Source organism: Sesamum indicum, linkage group LG11 (assembly GCF_026168435.1).
Source record: "Sesamum indicum cultivar Baizhima isolate 11 linkage group LG11, ASM2616843v1, whole genome shotgun sequence".
In the NCBI taxonomy this organism is placed as follows: domain Eukaryota; kingdom Viridiplantae; phylum Streptophyta; class Magnoliopsida; order Lamiales; family Pedaliaceae; genus Sesamum; species Sesamum indicum.
The window spans coordinates 1,350,452-1,367,329 of NC_142667.1; the positions used below are offsets into that span (position 1 = coordinate 1,350,452).

Below are 16,878 nucleotides of genomic sequence, written 5' to 3' on the forward strand. Positions count from 1 at the left end.
ATGTCTTACAAAAACAACAAAACCAACAACATTTGCTCCTTCGATATGAAAAAAAAAAAAAAAAAACAAACCAATAGTACATCGTAATTATCACTTCTTGATTGGTTTCTAAATACTTATACACGCACATTCACCAAAACAGTACAAAATAAACAAGCTCCAAGTCTATGGTGTTCAAGTCCAACAAAAGAAAGCCAGGGCATTCTTTGTTCAGTGGGCTTGGCATTTGTGGCTCGAAAAGCCTCTTTCGTTCCAGTAATAAGCAGAAATCGCCAACAATTATGTCCCTCCAACCTGATGCTCTGAAAGTTCTGTAGATATTGCTCCATGCTTGGGAGAATCCTCGGCAGGTTTCACATCTTTTCGATGCTCCATAGGTTTCTGTCCATTTAGAATGTGGGCATTGTTGAAGGTATCAAAGGAAGGAGTGCGAAGGACGCAATATGCAGAGAAAGCCATCGAATTCGTATGAGCTTCATAAATCTGTTGTATCTTGTTGCTATGGAAGTTACAGAGGAAAGAAGACAACTAACTCTAACTGACTTGCTACTCGGGACATGACGTGGCCCAATGGAGTACAAAATAAATGATTCAGCAATAGCGTGAGAAACACTAGCAAACTAGAGAAGTAAAAAACGCGACTTCGACTATCCAGCATCAATTAAGGTTTCATCCTCTCCAACTGGGTTATCTGTTGTAAGCTTAACTGGTGCAACATCTTGAGCTGCAATGCGATCATCAGGAAGTTGAGGGAGAGGCAGAGATACTTCAGCAGCCCCCCCACTAGTGGGACTAGCGCTAAAGAGGCTAGACCCAACTTGGACCGTAAGAAGGCAAAGGACTTTAGAGGTAAAACCTCAGTGAACATATCAGCAGTCTGCAGAGAGCTACGAACATGAACAGGGACAATGAAACCTTCCTTGTAGGTGTCCCGTACGATGTGGCAATCAATTCCAATATGCTTTGTTCACTCCTGGAACACCGGATTTGCAGTAATGTGCAAAGCTGCCAAATTATCACAAAAAAGTTGAACAGGTAGTGAAATAGAGACACCAAAATCAGATAACACATAACCAATCCAACGTAATTCGCAAATGGTAGTTGTCATACTACGATATTCGGCCTCTCCTGTGGAATGAGAAACTGTAGCCTGCTTCTTAGTCTTCCATGATATCAAGGCATCATGAAGAAAAACGCAAAAACCAGTCAAGGAGCATCAAGTATCTAAGCACGAAGCCCAATCAGCATCGAAGAACGCCTTAAGGGTTAGGGAATTTTGAGCATGAAAAAAAAGTTCCAAGGAAGGACAACCTTTCAAGTAGCGAACAATGTGAAGAGCAGCGTTTCAGTGACAGTCACAAGGGTGTGAGAGAAACTAACTGAGTTGTTGAACTGGGTGCGAGATGTTAGGCCACGTGAAGCTCAAATACAGAAGACGCCCCACCAAACTCTTATACGAGCTAGGATTAGACAATAAGTCACCAGATGTAGGAGTCAACTTCAATCCTCGCGGCAATGGGGTAGAAGCAGATTTTGCATTACCCAAACCAGAATCTTTTATAATGTCAGCAATATATTTAGTCTGCGATACATATAAGCGAGTTGAGCTTCGAGCAATCTCCAATCCCAAAAAATACTGAGCGTCACCAATGTCCTTAATAGTAAACAAGACATGGAGATAGTCTTTTACAAACTGTATATCAGGAAGGGAAGGACCAGTAACAAGTATATCGTCAACATACACCAACAACACCAAAGGTCCCAACGGTGCATGCTTGACAAACAGTTTAAGAGTAAACTTGACATTCCATTGGCACTATGCCTGTTTTAAGCCGTATAAAGAGCGTTGCAATTTACAAACAAGGCCAGGGGCGACATGATAGCCTTCTAGAGGGGTCATGTAGAGATCTTCCTCCAGAAATCCGTGAACGAAAGCGTTGTTCACATCCTGCAAAGGCCATTCTTTAGTAGTAGCCATAGCAAGAAATAAATGAACCGTGACATATTTTGTTACAGGAGAAAAATTATGTGTATAGTCCATGCCCGCAATTTAATTGTAATCTTTCGCCACGAGGCGAGCCTTATATCTGTCAATTGAGCCATTAGCCCAAAGCTTGGTTTTGAACACCCATTTGCACCCAATCGCATGTTTCCCAGCAAACAGAGGAGTCAAGCTCCATGTATGATTTTGTTTCAGAGCTTGAAGTTCATTTTTCATGTTAAACAACTTCAAAGAAAGTCTTACATAGTGTTTGGTTTTGATTTTTCAAAATATGCAGCATGTTTGGCCTGCTTTGTTTTGGCTGTTTTAGGTTTATTTTAAAGTGTTTTGAAACAACTTTTTTGTTATTTTTTGTCCAAAAAATAGTAGACTAATTGTAGGCCCTCATTATCATTGGAGAGTTGATTTTTACATGTTAAATGTATAATATTTTCTCCGATGAGATTTATATTTAATTTTTAAATACAAATATATTTTCATTTAAACACTTAATATTTTGTACATAATATTTTTCTACATCATTGAAATAATTAGAAAAATTAAAAAAATGCAAAATAATATATCAATTCTACTCGGTTAATTCAAATATTACATTATTTAAATCATGTATTTAATTTTATAACCTCGAATAGAACATCTAACAAAAATATTGTTAATCTATTACTAGAGTGCATTTAATTATTTATAAAAGTGTATTTATACAAAATATATTTGTCCTTTTTCTTAAGTATATAATTAGAAAATACTATTTATTTTAATTCATTCACAACTAAATAAATTATACATATTCATACATATATATAAATATATATAAAAGAGACATAATTTGACAATGAACAGTACTTTTTGTCTCCCACTAACCAACATCAAACATGCCATACTTATTTTATATAATCTCCAAAAACAAATCCAAGCATACACACTATCTCTAATTTATACTTATTTATCTTTGTTTCTCTCTCTCTATCCACAAAACACATCAAAATAAGTTAAAAATAAAACCGAACATAGTGCATATTTTTTTTGAATTTTCATCTGAAATATTTTTCGAAGTTCCTTTTTAACACGGTCTTTCATTTGTTCCAAGATCATTGAAACCTTACCAGCGACGAACTTCTATCGGATATTCCGTCTAGAAAAAGCCTTTTTTGGGTAGCGTTACATAAAGATTTTACTCACTGTTTCTCCGTCCAACCCTTAATGAGTACAACTGTAAAAAGATAACTCGGAGGGGATGCACATGTAATTTTTAAAAAAAAGTATAATTTTATATTTTTTTTAAAAAGTTTAATTGTAATTAATCTTGAAAATAATACTCAATCTCTTCAAAATCTGTAAAAATCAAACCCATTGTCTGATTTGTATTTTTTTTTTTTAAAGGAAACTTAATATAAAGTTTTCTTACTGTATATATCTAAAATCAATGTATATAGTTTTTCTTAGCAACTAATTATTTATTAAACTCCACAGCCTGTTCCTCAACGTGGGGGAGAGTAACAATTTGTTATATTGGGGATGAATGAGCAGCCTCAAATGGCAAAATGAGATAGCAACCTTCAGTTTTTTTTCCCCTATATAAACACAAACAGCCCTGAAATATCTCATATCCTTTTGAAAAATTCTTCATCTCCTGCCAATGCCCTACCAAAAATCAAGGATCCCTTTTGCATCCTCTCTTCTCCTTCTTCTTTCCCACTGATCATTTCCTTCACCATTTCCTCAAGATTCAGAAAATTTTCAATACACAAAAAAAATGGTATGTCATTGCATTCATATGTGTGTGTATTTCAAGAACCCTTCTATTAGAATGTGTTAGATCCCTAAACTTCTTGTCTATATGGATTTGCATGTAACTTCTTTGGACGTGATTTTAAGAACAGTGGCAAAATTATGATTGGAGCGTCTGTGCTTTCTCATTGATATTGACATTCTTGATGAATAGAGAATGTATATATGAACGTGCACACGCGTGTATCTTTACCTATGTGTATGGAGATCTACGGGTACAATTTTCTTGATTTTGTGAAGGGCAGCATCATCAGATGGTGAAAATATTATGAGTTTGGCAAAATGACTTTGCCCATGAAAATTTTTTGGATCACATCAATCATGTGATTGTGTTTTCTTGTTTCTGTGTGTGTACCTCTTTCTTTGATCATGGAAAATGGGATTCTTGGATTATAACATTTAGTAAAGAATCTGTGGTATGTTACAGCAGCCTCAAGTTCAGGCGTCCTTAGCCAATGTATAGGATCACGGAATGTTGCAATCCTATGAATTAAACTACGTTGATTTCTTATGTTTCTAAGTTTTAAGTATTCCCTTAACGAATCTCTTGAAGGGCATTGCTATAATTTCAGATGGAGAACTGATCTCAACAAAACCCGCCCTTTTCTTCGATTTGATCACATTCTTACGCAAAAAAAAGCTAGTACTATTAGCTTCATTTGATTTTGTCTGTACCTTACAGGCAAATTCAGCATCCGGAATTGCTGTGAATGATGAATGCAAGCTGAAATTCTTGGAGCTGAAAGCAAAAAGGAACTTCAGGTACATAGTGTTCAAAATCGATGACACCGTCCAAGAAGTGATGGTGGAAAAGGCGGGGAACCATGGGGAGAATTATGAGGATTTCACCAATAGCTTGCCTGCTAACGAGTGTCGATATGCTGTGTTCGACTATGACTTTACCACTGATGAGAACTGCCATAAAAGCAAGATTTTTTTCATTGCCTGGTAAGATTAGAGATAACTACGTAGATTTCCTTAGAAGTTTGAAAATATACATAGAGCACTCAATTTTGAAAAATTCCAATGACATTTTCTGCAGTCTACAAATTTGTCATGTAAAACATGGTTGCAGGAGTTGCGGATTTTTCTCTAACAAGTGGAGTTCTTTTTTGTAATGTGTTTAAAGCTTGTGCATGTCAATATGATTATCCCTGGATGTTTGGCAGAAAGTACCTTCACGTTCAGTTCAAAGAGCTCTATCTTAATCAAGATTCTTCCGTTCTTGTATAGATATTTTACTTAAAGAATTTACGCAACTATAGACTTTTTCACTTGTTGATCAATCTGGTTCAGTCCTCTCATCTTGTTTTCTCGAACAAAGAGATTTATAGATCAGGATCCTGATGCATACAGATATACAGAAGGTCCAGGGGGAGCAAGATTTTCCAGGAACACCACGTTTCTTACTTCATTACCAAGACTTCTCTGGATATATGCTAGTTTTCAAGAATGATTGAGTTTATTTCTTTAACAATGGCTGGTTGCAGGTCACCAGACACTGCAAGGGTGAGGACCAAGATGTTGTATGCGAGTTCAAAAGACAGATTCAAGAGAGAGTTAGACGGAATCCAGGTTGAGTTACAAGCAACTGATCCCAGTGAGATGAGCTTGGACATCTTCAAAGAAAGAGCTTACTGAAGTTTGTTTTTCCATATTCAGCTATTCACTACTTCTTTTCTGTTCTTGATCTTCCTTTTGTTTTCTGCTCTTCCCATGTCAACTGGGGCTGATTATTGGGAATTCATTAAAGTATTCGAGCAATTGAACTATCTTTATTCCTATTATATTTGAAATGTTATATTCATGTATTCGGTACAGCTTTTCTTGAGCTTTTCTTTTGTCTAGTATGAAACTTATACGTCATAAATAATTGTGAATTTTATACTCGTGATATGCATATGTAAAATACGATATGTAGTACTTGGTAGAAACACAAATGCATTTTTATAGGTTTTTACAGAGTAAGTTGTTATCGCCATGTCTGCTCGTTACTTTTTGCAAACACTTTCCTGTTTCTCAAATTTGACTTTATCAATCATTCAAAAGCATAAATTTTCGCAAACACTCCAGTAAAAATGCCATACATCAGTGAGAAGGTTTCCACCTGCATTCTCCAAATCCAGAGATCATCGAAACAAGCAGCCAAAAACCTTTAGGCACTTGACTTCAGAACACATTAAAATTGACCTAAAGGAAGCTATGTGCTTTAATTGAAGGTGCTTTCAGTAAAAATGCCAGGATATAAGCTGTAGTAACAATCAGTTTGTCCTAACAAGCTCATGTCATCGTTACTGGGAAAATTCAAAAGCAGCTGTAGCTCAGATTCAGATGAATCCTCCATTTCATTTGAGCTGCTGGAATCTGATCCTGGCCGCCCATCTTCAACACACGACTTGCCACTCTTGCACTCTGCATCATCGTTTAGGTTGCTCCCTGCTGCAAGAAGCGCCATTTCTGTAACAGTTCCTGATAACTTATCGTACTTTGTAGATGAAGACGAGATGGGACTTTGAGAAGTAGCATTTTCTCTCTTGTCCAGCTTCCGAAATGTTTCTCCAACATCGGAATTCCACAATTGTAAGAAAAAATCAGCCTCTGATTTGTTTCCGGCCGATTGTGGAATCAACAACAGTGATTGCCTGGAAAGACGAACTTCAGCTTCTAGTCTAGCGCTCTCCCACTGTGTCATGTGACAGGTGGAAAGAGACGAAAGTAGACAATTCAACGGCCCCTTGGCTGTCGAGGAGGGCTTATGAGTCTGGGGATCAATGCCCATCTGAAGCAGTTGTTTTTTCAGATGTGTGTTCCACAAATTCTTGATCTCATTATCTGTCCTACCGGGGAGTTGAGATGCAATGGCGGCCCACCTGAAGAAGATGAAATTGTAACATCCATGAATCAGACAACGGGTGGAAATTGATAAGTTTGTGTTGTATGAACATCACACAACGGGTGAATCAGACAACCTATTTCCAAGAATGCTATGCAGCTGTATGACAAGCTTCTCTTCTTCAACAGTAAAGGGACCTCTTTTGATGTCTGGTCTGAGATAGTTGGTCCAACGTAGCCTGCAACTCTTCCCGCAACGAAGAAGTCCTGTAAAACAAGAGAGTCAATACGGAGATTTGCAAGGAAGAGATCAGCAAATAGGTCAACATAATTTGCCAGGAATACTAGGGAGCTCAACTTCCAAGAACGAGATCCGCAAACGGGCTCATGCTAAAAGACTAACTATGTTTTAATTTGATATTGTTGCTACAATCAACAATCTGGCTTTTATGCATAAATTGAAGTGAATACAACATCGGATTAAGTTCCAAAAGTTGGACTTTGCTCGAACGCATTGTTCAATATTAGCAAGGCTGAATTTTAAGCCGAAAACCAAGGAGATTTATACAAGAGGAGGAAAGAGCTCTCTCTATGAATTTCTATGAATCATGAGCAGAACAGAACGGCAAAAGGACATACTCAGAAGAGGATTACAAGATCAAGCACTTTTTGTTCATCTCTTCCCTTTCTTGCAATATCACTGTTCATCTCTATCCTTTCAAGTTTCATATAAATCAAGAACCTTGAGACTTGAATTAAGGACTATGAATGCTTGCATATGCTTAATTCCTTTCTAGTCATATGTTTACAAAACAAGTCAACTTCCTAGGATTGCTACAGAATACAACACAGATTGAAACAGGAGAACGAACTCAGATTGAGGTTTCTAAATTCTAACATCCAACCAGCTTCAGAAGTTGGACAAAGGAGGTGTCTCTGCTCAGACACCATTGCTATCACAACAAAACCTTCTTGTTGAAGTAAACAAGATTGGAAGTACATATAAAACCTGCAAGTTTGGGGAGAGAACGCCAACTCCCATGCCCATTCTTGTTGATATACTCCACCAATTTCTCATCTTCTTCAGGAGTCCAAGGCCCCTTCTTCAACCCCTTCTTATCACAACATGGTTTCCTCCCCATCAAGAGACACACAGAGCAAAAATCCCAAAATTTCTCTATTAATTCTTGTAGACAAACAGCACTACAAACAGAAGTGAACAGAAAGCAAGAGAAGCTCCTAAGATAAAATGTATAAACACACACACAGAGCAAAATCCCCAAAATTTCTTTATCAATCCACGATGACGAACTGCACTACAAACAGAGAAAGCAAGAAAAGATGCAAATTCTCGAAGCTCCAAAGATAAAATGTATAAACACACACACAGTCCCACTAACAAATTTTCGTTCTTGTCTCTTTTTTCCCACATCAATGATGAATAGCAACTACACAAGAGAACAAAAGGCAAGAAAATTGTGCTTTCAAACATAAATGTGAAAAGACCAGTCACAGCCCTTTATAGTTGAGACCGGCGTCTGCTCAGCTGGCTGGTCATGCATTGAATGCACTCACTTACACTAATATATAGAATTATTTTATATTTTCTTTATCTAGATGAAGTGCAATTATTTCAGCAACATGGACGAGGATATTGAATGATTAATTCAATGCAATAAAGAAAACAATTCGTACATTAATTGCTGCTCTCTGTTGTTCCCTCCCTCTCAGGTTGCTCAGTAATTTATTTCTGCCAAACATTCCCTCATCCACATACATATATATCAATATATTAAAGAAAATTTGAGCTTGATGTGATTATTAATTTACCATATCAATAAAGTTCAAACAGAATGATATTTTCAAAAGATGAATACATATTTGATATGAAAACTTAACAAATACTGCTCAAATGGGCTTCCAAGAAATGATTTTTAGCTGAATCTCAGAATCCAATTCATTGATATATATTATAACTAAATCACAGTAGGAAAAGATACAAGAATTGCTACAAAATATGAGCTGAGAGAGCAAAAAGGGTTGGTGAAATTTCAAGATTTGAGCCGAAAGAGTTGTCACTGTGTGTACTGTGTGTGGGGCAAGGAGTAAATGCAAGGAATCACAAAACAGAGCAAATGGGATGAGAGAGAGAGAGAGTGAGAGAGAGAGAGGGCACTTACCAGTTACCACACAAGAAGAAGAGAGCAAGTGAAGATGAAAGCATTTAATGGGCTTTGTTGAATGCTCTCTCTGCATTCAATATGAACATGCACTCTCTCTTTCAAACCTATACACCCACATGCATATACATATATCTGTAGAGAGAGAAAAGCATTGCATTAATGGCTGGGACAGAGAATCATGCAGCAGCATGAGGGTGTAAAAGCACCTCTTTTCCCTGTTTTTTTGTCTGTAAACTTAGAATTATACTTCTCTTCCTCCTCAATATTGAAGTTTGAAAAGTCTGTTGCTTTCCCCTTACAGGTTGCTTCCGGATAAAATTCATTTGAGGTAATTACACTCCTCTCCTTCAAGCTTTCATATAATTATAAATAAATTTCATGTGTTTAAAAATTTATGTCCAATACTTTTTAGATTTATTTCCGTCTAATAAATAGGTCTATTCGTTAATAAAAAAATTCATTGAATTTTTTAATATTAACCAAAACTAAATGAGAATTGATATTTATTTTCAATTAATTTATTGTAATTTATTGCAAATCAAGTATCATAGGTAAATATAAAATTTTATCCGATTTTTTTGTTAATATCAGCAAATTTAGTGAATTTTGACTAATCCAATGAACTTATTTGTTATACGAAAGCAAATCTCAAAGGTATTATATGTAATTTTTTAAACAATAAGTGATTTACGAATAATTATACCAAACATTAGAAAAGCGAGTGTACTTATTTAGTTTCCAACATTTGAGTTCCACTTTAAAATAATTCTTATATTTTTAATTCACTTCAAATTAATCCTTTTGACACGGGTATTTTTCATATTACCCTCTACAATTTTTCATTTTTTAGAAAAAATCATTTTAATCCTCACTTTTCATTTTCAACAGCAACTTGGTTCCTTGCATATAAATTTTAAAAAATATAACTATTTTTTATTGAAAGTACTTATAATTAAATAATTATTTAAATAATAATTTAATTAATGACATACAAATATAAATTTTATGAATATAACGATGTTCTTGTAATTTTTAAATAAAAAAAAAACACTTGAATAAAATTAAAAAAAAGTTTAAATAAAAAATAGAGCAAAATTTTGTAGCTTCTGAAATTACACAGCATTCTTCAATATTGTAACTAACATATTCATTTTGTTATTTACTTTTATTTTAGAAGTTCTTTTTTTTTGTTTATATATTTTTTCTATATTTTTTTATTTAAACTTTTCTTTCTAACCTATTCACTCAAGTGCCCTTTATTTTGAGAAATTCAAGTTCATTAAATTCAACAATAGTTATACTTATTATATATTATGTGCACCAGATTTTTGGGCTTGAATGAGATAATAAATATAATTATTGTTGAATTTAATGAACTAGAATTTTTCAAAATAAAGGGCACTGAGTCTCAAACTCAGTCAATCTAATGTATCTCAATTGATATGATTTCTTAAATCCAAGAACTAATTCCGTTCTATCGAAATTAGAAATTTCAATCATATCGATCAAGCTCTCAAGACTTTCATATGATGACTCTCGCGAGTCAGTTCAGTCAGTCGACTATCTTACCAACTGACCCACTAAAATTGCATAGACGACTTAAGTCAAACGTCAATGAAACACGACACTGCAATACTTAGTGTAAATGCTCTATAAGACTCTGATGCCCTGTCTTAAGGTCTTCGACTTGGAATGTTTCAAACTAACCCTCAAAAATTAATTTCATAGTTGCCAACCTATGCGCAACCCAACTCCATAGGTTTAACCTTTCGGTCTATGGGTATTTGTTGTCACATTGAAAGACCGTTCAGTGTAAGTAGTAAGCACAACAAACACATAAGCCAATAATGAATACTTTATTCAAATGATCAATATTACTTTGATAAAGATTGATGAATAGAAAAACAATCAATCTAATTAGCTTTTTGGTCGCCTAAACAACTCCCACTCCTCTACCGGCAAAGGTGGAGGAGCCATCTACATGTAGAAACCATTTTCCTTTATCCTTCTCAATGGGCGTCACCTCATTTACGAATTCAACTAGCGCTTGGGTCTTGATAGTTGTCCTCGGCTAGTAGGAAGTATCATAAACGTTGAGCTCGACAACCCACTTAATCATCCTACCTAAAATTTCAGCTTTACCTCTATGTTGCTTGTAGTGGAGATTAGTACGCACAATAATAGAATGTGATAAGAAATAAGGATGTAGCTTGTGTGTTGTTATTATTAAAGCAAAAGCTAATTTTTCTACCTTAAGCTACCATTGTTCAGCCACATGCAATACCTTACTCATGTAAAAGATGGGTTTTTGGTGACTCTCCTCTCCTTTGATAAGCACAAAGCTTACTTCGTTTTGTCCCAAGGCTAAATATAGGTATAATGGTTCGCCTGGTGCTAGCTTGTGAGCAAGAGTAACTTAGCCAGATAGGTCTTTAAGTCTTGGAATGCCTGCTGGCACACCTCATTCCAAGAGAAGTTCTTAGCTTTTCAGAGAGCTTTGAAAAATGGCAAGTTGTGCTCTGTTGAGAGGGATATGAACCTGGTAAGGGTCGCTATGCGACCAACTAATTTCTAGACCTCGTTGAGGTCAATAGGGGGTTTCATTTCCTAGATAGCTCGGATATTATCTGGATTAACCTCGATCCCCTTTTTGGTGAACATTTATCCTAAGAATCAGCCACTCCATACCCCCGACTCCCATTTAGCTGGATTCAATTTCATGCGGCACTTCCTTAGTATGTCGAATGTTTCAGCTAGGTCATTGATGTGCTAGTCCATCTATCGACTCTTTACTAGCATGTAATCGACGTAACTTCCATGTTACGCCTGAATTGTTCTCAAAACGTGCGATCCACCAGGCATTGGTAGGTAGTACTTGTATTTTTCAATCCAAATGATATAACAATATAACAATATGTCCCCTCCCCCCCAATCTGACGAAGCTAAACTCACTTTTGATCATCGAATTAAGCATAATTTGGTGATAACCTGTGAGGCATCCATCAGAAATAACAATTCATGACCAGAAGTGAAATCCACCAGCTGGTCTATACGAGGTAAAGGATAAAAATATTTAGGATGCGCTTTGGTAACATCTCGAAGACCAACACACACACATACCCCACTTGTTGCTTAGCTTGGCTATAAGTACCACATTGAATAATCATTCTAGAAAATGGATTTCCTTCATATGCTCTGCTGCCAGGAGTTTATTTACCTCTTCTTGTATGGCCTTATCCTTCTCCGTACCGAAGTGTCTCTTTTTCTGCTTTATAGGAGGGAAGGCTGGATTTAGGTTCAAGCTGTGTACTGCAATGCTAGGTAATGTCCACAAGATCATGAGCTGACCATGCAAAAACGTCAGCATTTTCTTGCAAAAAAATAGTTAATCGACCTACTAGTGCAAGATTCAACTGGGAACCAATCCTGGTGATTTTATCTATTCTCTAAGTATCAGCTGGATACTTAGCAATTCTTCAGCTGGTTGCATGCCAGCAGTAACCTGCATTTTCTTGCTTATCATACTAAATGGGTCTCTTGCCATTCTCCCTATTGGGATGGTCTATGTCCATCTCTTTTCCGCTGTTTTTTTTTTTTTTTCAATTCGACATAGCATTTTCGGGTTATATATTGGTCGCCTAAGACCTCTCCCCCTCCGGTTCCAGTAGAAATTTTAACTTCACGTGGTATGTGGAAACAACCGCTTGGAAAGCATTTAAGGCAGATCGCCCTAGGATCACATTGTCGACCAGTGGCATGTCCATGATAAGGAAACGAACTATCTTGGTCGTTCTAATGGGTTTTGCTCATAAAGGAGGGGGATCAAAATTTGACCGAATGGGCATCCTACCTCTCCTGCATAACCATACAATGAGGTATCCACGGGCTCTACCAGGATATCGTCTGGTGACCTCTATTGAGTTGCCGAAGTCAGCAAAAATGTGTTGAACAGTGTAGCTAGCTACAGTAGCAGAAATAACAAGTGCGACATTATGAGGTAGATGCACTCCCTGTGCGTCAGTAGGACCAAAGTGGATCATGGGATCCCCTACTGGCGCTTTTGTAATCAATTTTCAGACGGTTGTAGTAGCTCGTGCATAGGCGCGTCTAACTCATCCAGAATCCCCATCAGTGGGTACTCCTGTTATCATATAAATCACACCCTTAGCGGGAGTACTTTCTGGGTTTAACTCTTCAACCGGGGCTCCCTTCGTCCCTTGTTCCCTCTTACAATAGCCCTCTACTTGTTCCTTGTTCCTATGAGAACTATGGTGATGAGAGCGTTCTTCCTTTTGCTCGCCTCTTTTCTCCTTGTCTGCGTAGTTCTTTGGATGGCCGACTTAGATAAGCTTTTCTATTTCCTGTCTTAATTGGCGGCACGGGTTGGTGTCATGCCTGTATTGTTTGTGATACCTGCAAAAATATTTAGATTTTGGGAGTTGGGGGTCTTCCTCTGAGCCCTTAGGCCATTCTAAGGCAAGATGTTGGTCAACTGCCATGAGCATTCTAGTTGGGCTAGTGATGAGTTGAATATAGTACTCGTTCTTCTAATCGAGGGAGTTCAGACATCCTGGGGGCTCTCTTTTGCGAGTGGAGGACAATTCATTCTCCTTTCATTTATTGCGGCTATTCTTTTTCACCAATCAGGCGTCCTGCAGTTTCATGTACATGTCAACTCGGGCTAACATGTCTAAAAAGTCAATCGTTGGTTTCTTAGCTAGAGACTCGAAGAGAGAGCCTCCATGAAGTCCTTGAGTAAACACACTGACCAACACCTCTTAGTGAGCTATTGGGACCTCCAGGATGGCCGTGTTGAAGCGTTGAAAGTAGGCACTTAGAGTCTCCTTCTCCTACTACTTGATCCCAAAAAGGCTTACAGTCTATTTTCGGTACTTCTTGCTGCTGGCAAACTGGTGCTGAAATAGGGTGATAAATTCTGCAATAGATCTAACTGATTCAGTTAGGAGCTGGTCAAACCATTGTTAGGCAGCACTCGTTAGTGTAATAAGAAAAACACGACATTTGATACCATCAGTATACCTGTGAAGTAGGGCTAAGTTTTCAAACTTACATATATGCTCAACTGGGTCAAGTGTACCATCGTAAGTAGGTAAGTGAGAGGCTACTTGAAAATGAGCAAGGAGTTCCTCCGCCATGATATGCTCGCTGAAAGGAATCCCACGCTCAGTAGGCATGGCCTCTTTTTTCACTTGCTATAAAGCTCCACCACCTTGACTTCCTGGTTTTGCGCCTCCTTGCAACTGGGAAGAGAGCCCTGCTCCGCTAGCTTAAGAATCACAAAGGATCGAGTTAATGGTATCCATGATGAATTGACGAAGCTGCTCACAGAAGAGCAGGTTCATAGCCACAAGTCCAACTGTTTGGTCGAGAGTTGGATGTGGCAGCTCCTAAGGTTGGATTTGGAGTGGAAGCATTGGCAACACCTGAAGTTGGATTTGGAGGTGGAATGGCAGAACCATGTACAATAGAGAAGGAATAGTTTCCCTTGTAGGATCCATTGTTACCTCCATTATCTGAATTAGTCATTTCTCACATTAAACTTCAGGTGCTCCCACAGATGGCGTCAATGATGCAAACTAAATTTTTGGCAACACCACAATGATCGAAGGATCTTCAAGAAAAATTCAAAGATCCACAGGCCCCAACCCTACGAAACAAAGGTTAACACTCCGATACTTAAGTCATAACGATTTTGCTGAAAAAGAGTAAAGAAAACTTGAATTAAAGTGAGAATAATGGTAAGAAATGATGACAAAGTGTATTTCATATGGAGTGTAAAATATAAGCTTAAAATAGCCTAAGAACAAGAGAGAAGAGAATGAGTGAGAGTTTGAGAGTGGAGAATAATGTTACCAAATGACTACACAAGACCGCTATTTATAGGCATATAAAGAGTAGGATACAAGGTTTGTTGTGGACATTGCTTTCTAACCTAAAAGCCGAAAGGAAGGATGTTCTCCATACCTATCCAGAACTGTAGTACTCCTAAATGATTGGCATAGCATGGGATTAACTAGAGCCAGCCAATGAAGGCGCCGCTTCCTCGACCAAGCGAAACTTGCTTGAATTGGCAAAAGAGGTATTCCCAGGTAGGTCCATTCATCTACAGCTATATTCAGGCCTTTTGTTGTGTGGTATGGTAGCATAGTAGTGGTAGTTGAATTGAAGAAGAAAGTCGCGACATGCTAAAACAGTACTAGAATCAAGGAGGGTCGGCGTATGATCGTAGCCCGATAGCAATTCCTATGCCTTTCCAATCTGCCGTCTTTGCTTAAGTAGGACTCCCTAAGGTAAAGAAAGTATTCAATGGGAAAGTAGAGGAATGAAATAAGAAAATGCGGAATCGTATTTGCGGGTCAAATCGTTTAAAGCAAAGATTTCGTTGGTGTACCATGGTAGCAGCTAGTTTTTCTTGTCTAATAGGAGGAGGGCTATATATATCCATCTCCCTTCTCGTTCAATTCCACACCGGATTCAATATCTTCTGAATCATGCCCTTTCTTCTCCTGAAAGTTGATCCCTTCCTACTACGGGGTAAGAAGTAAGAGTTCAGACTAAAAAGCCTGGTCTACTTCCTGCTCGATGAGGGTCATCAGGTCAGGTGGTAATTTGGATGTGTGATTCCGCTTTCACTACTCAATAAAAAGGTCAGGGCATCCCATTTTATATGGGAAAGAGAGGCTATCACGGCCTAACCAATAGATACATTCTAGCTCCCCGCATGGTCCCAACCTTCGCTTCGCCCCTGGCACTAATCAAAATCTATCTCAATTCATGGCATGTCACAATGACTCAACGAATCTATCTGCATATAGTCATTCCTGGTTCAAAAATGCTGCTTTGATAAGACTAAGACCAGGAATGGGGCGTATGTCTTTGATAAGCGCGATGCCATTTGAAAGCCCTTTGAATCAGCTTAGTAACTGAACAAACCGTGTATGATTTGGACTTGATTCGACTGAGATACATCAGGTTGACTAAGTCTTGCCGAATCTATCTGAAAATTCGACAATTCATTACTCATGGATTCCCAGCTCATTTGCCATCAATCTACTAAGAAACACCTAGAGACTTTTTAGGATGGCGTGTCCTAATATATTGGCCAACTATATGATGTATCCGTCCAGTTATATGATGACGTGTTTGTTGTTGGAATGCACTTGCTTCTCGAGTCTGTCAATTTAATAAAGTAGGAGGCAAGCCTGTGAGCTTTACTTCCATACTGATGGGCCAGTTGGGCTGATCTGGCTTACTCATGGGCCCAATCCAAGAGTTTTAAGGGGCATCAATCTAAATAACTACCTGATGGTAAATTCTTTTAATTAAAATAATTATATTTTTAAAAATTTACATGTAAGGGAGTTGATAGCAAATTGAAAATGAACAACGAGGTACTAAAATATTTTTTAATAAAAAAGAAAAATATATTATAAGGGTAATGTGAAAAAATCAGGTAATGAAATGACTAATTTAAAGTGAGTTAAAAAGATATGGATTTAATATCCGGACTAAGATGAATTTTATCCATTTGCTTCACATATTATATATCTCATTCACTCCCCTAAACTAAAAGTGCAATACTTCAACTTTCTTTGACTATAGGTTCATTTAGTTCAAGTGAGAGAAAAAGAGAAGTGAAAGGGGGAGGGGAAGTGAAATAGAGAGGATGGAGAAAAAAAAAATTCTTTTAAGCTATTTGGTATGATTGGAAGGCGAGTAGATATTGAATATTTTCACTTGTTTGGTACAAGGAAACAAATTGAGAAGAAAAGACTATTTTTTATAATTTTACTGAATAATTATTCTCTTTATTTTGTATTAGAAAATAAACATATTAATATTATTTTCGTATATCAAAAATTTAAAAATCTTATTTATAAAAGTATTTATCAAACAAGAACAGGAATATTTTTTATTAATAAAAAAAATTCATTGTTGACTTCGATGCGATAGCTTTTTCGCGATTTTATTCTCTGGCAATTGTGTAAGGTATTATCAGCAGGAAGGAGAAAAGAGTTGGAGGAAAATTATATATATATATATATATATATA

General features: G+C 37.1%; 2 protein-coding genes across 3 annotated transcripts; one reads left to right on the forward strand and one right to left on the reverse strand.

Annotated features, from left to right (window-relative positions):
• Positions 1–3,496: 3,496 nt before the first annotated feature.
• On the forward strand, positions 3,497–5,610 carry LOC105173175 (actin-depolymerizing factor 10). Its single transcript, XM_011094845.3, has 3 exons — positions 3,497–3,758; positions 4,473–4,738; positions 5,281–5,610. The coding sequence occupies exons 1-3, from the start codon at positions 3,756–3,758 to the stop codon at positions 5,429–5,431; spliced, it is 420 nt and encodes a 139-aa protein (XP_011093147.1). The 5' UTR covers positions 3,497–3,755; the 3' UTR covers positions 5,432–5,610.
• A 268-nt stretch (positions 5,611–5,878) lies between these two features.
• Positions 5,879–9,023, reverse strand: LOC105173176 (transcription factor MYB17). Of its 2 annotated transcripts, none has more exons than XM_011094849.3 (3): positions 8,803–9,023; positions 6,760–6,889; positions 5,879–6,660 (listed from the first exon to the last, which is right to left on the reverse strand). In XM_011094849.3, exons 1-3 carry the CDS (start codon positions 8,876–8,878, stop codon positions 6,000–6,002), a joined length of 867 nt encoding a protein of 288 aa, XP_011093151.1. In that variant the 5' UTR covers positions 8,879–9,023; the 3' UTR covers positions 5,879–5,999. The 2 variants fall into 2 exon arrangements, with proteins under 2 accessions (XP_011093151.1, XP_088731404.1); XM_088875278.1 differs by lacking the exon at positions 8,803–9,023 and adding an exon at positions 7,632–8,778.
• Between the last annotated feature and the right edge of the window lie 7,855 nt (positions 9,024–16,878).

Bases quoted from the DNA above. Each gene is read 5' to 3' on its own strand.
- LOC105173175 (XM_011094845.3), top strand. The intron at 4,739-5,280 runs GTAAGATTAGAG...GGCTGGTTGCAG, and splicing joins AAGATTTTTTTCATTGCCTG to GTCACCAGACACTGCAAGGG.
- LOC105173176 (XM_088875278.1), bottom strand. From the start codon at position 7,764: ATGGGGAGGAAACCATGTTGTGATAAGAAGGGGTTGAAGAAGGGGCCT. The intron at 6,890-7,631 runs GTTTTATATGTA...CTTGTTTTACAG, and splicing joins TTCTCTCCCCAAACTTGCAG to GACTTCTTCGTTGCGGGAAG. The intron at 6,661-6,759 runs GTTGTCTGATTC...CATCTTCTTCAG, and splicing joins CATAGCATTCTTGGAAATAG to GTGGGCCGCCATTGCATCTC.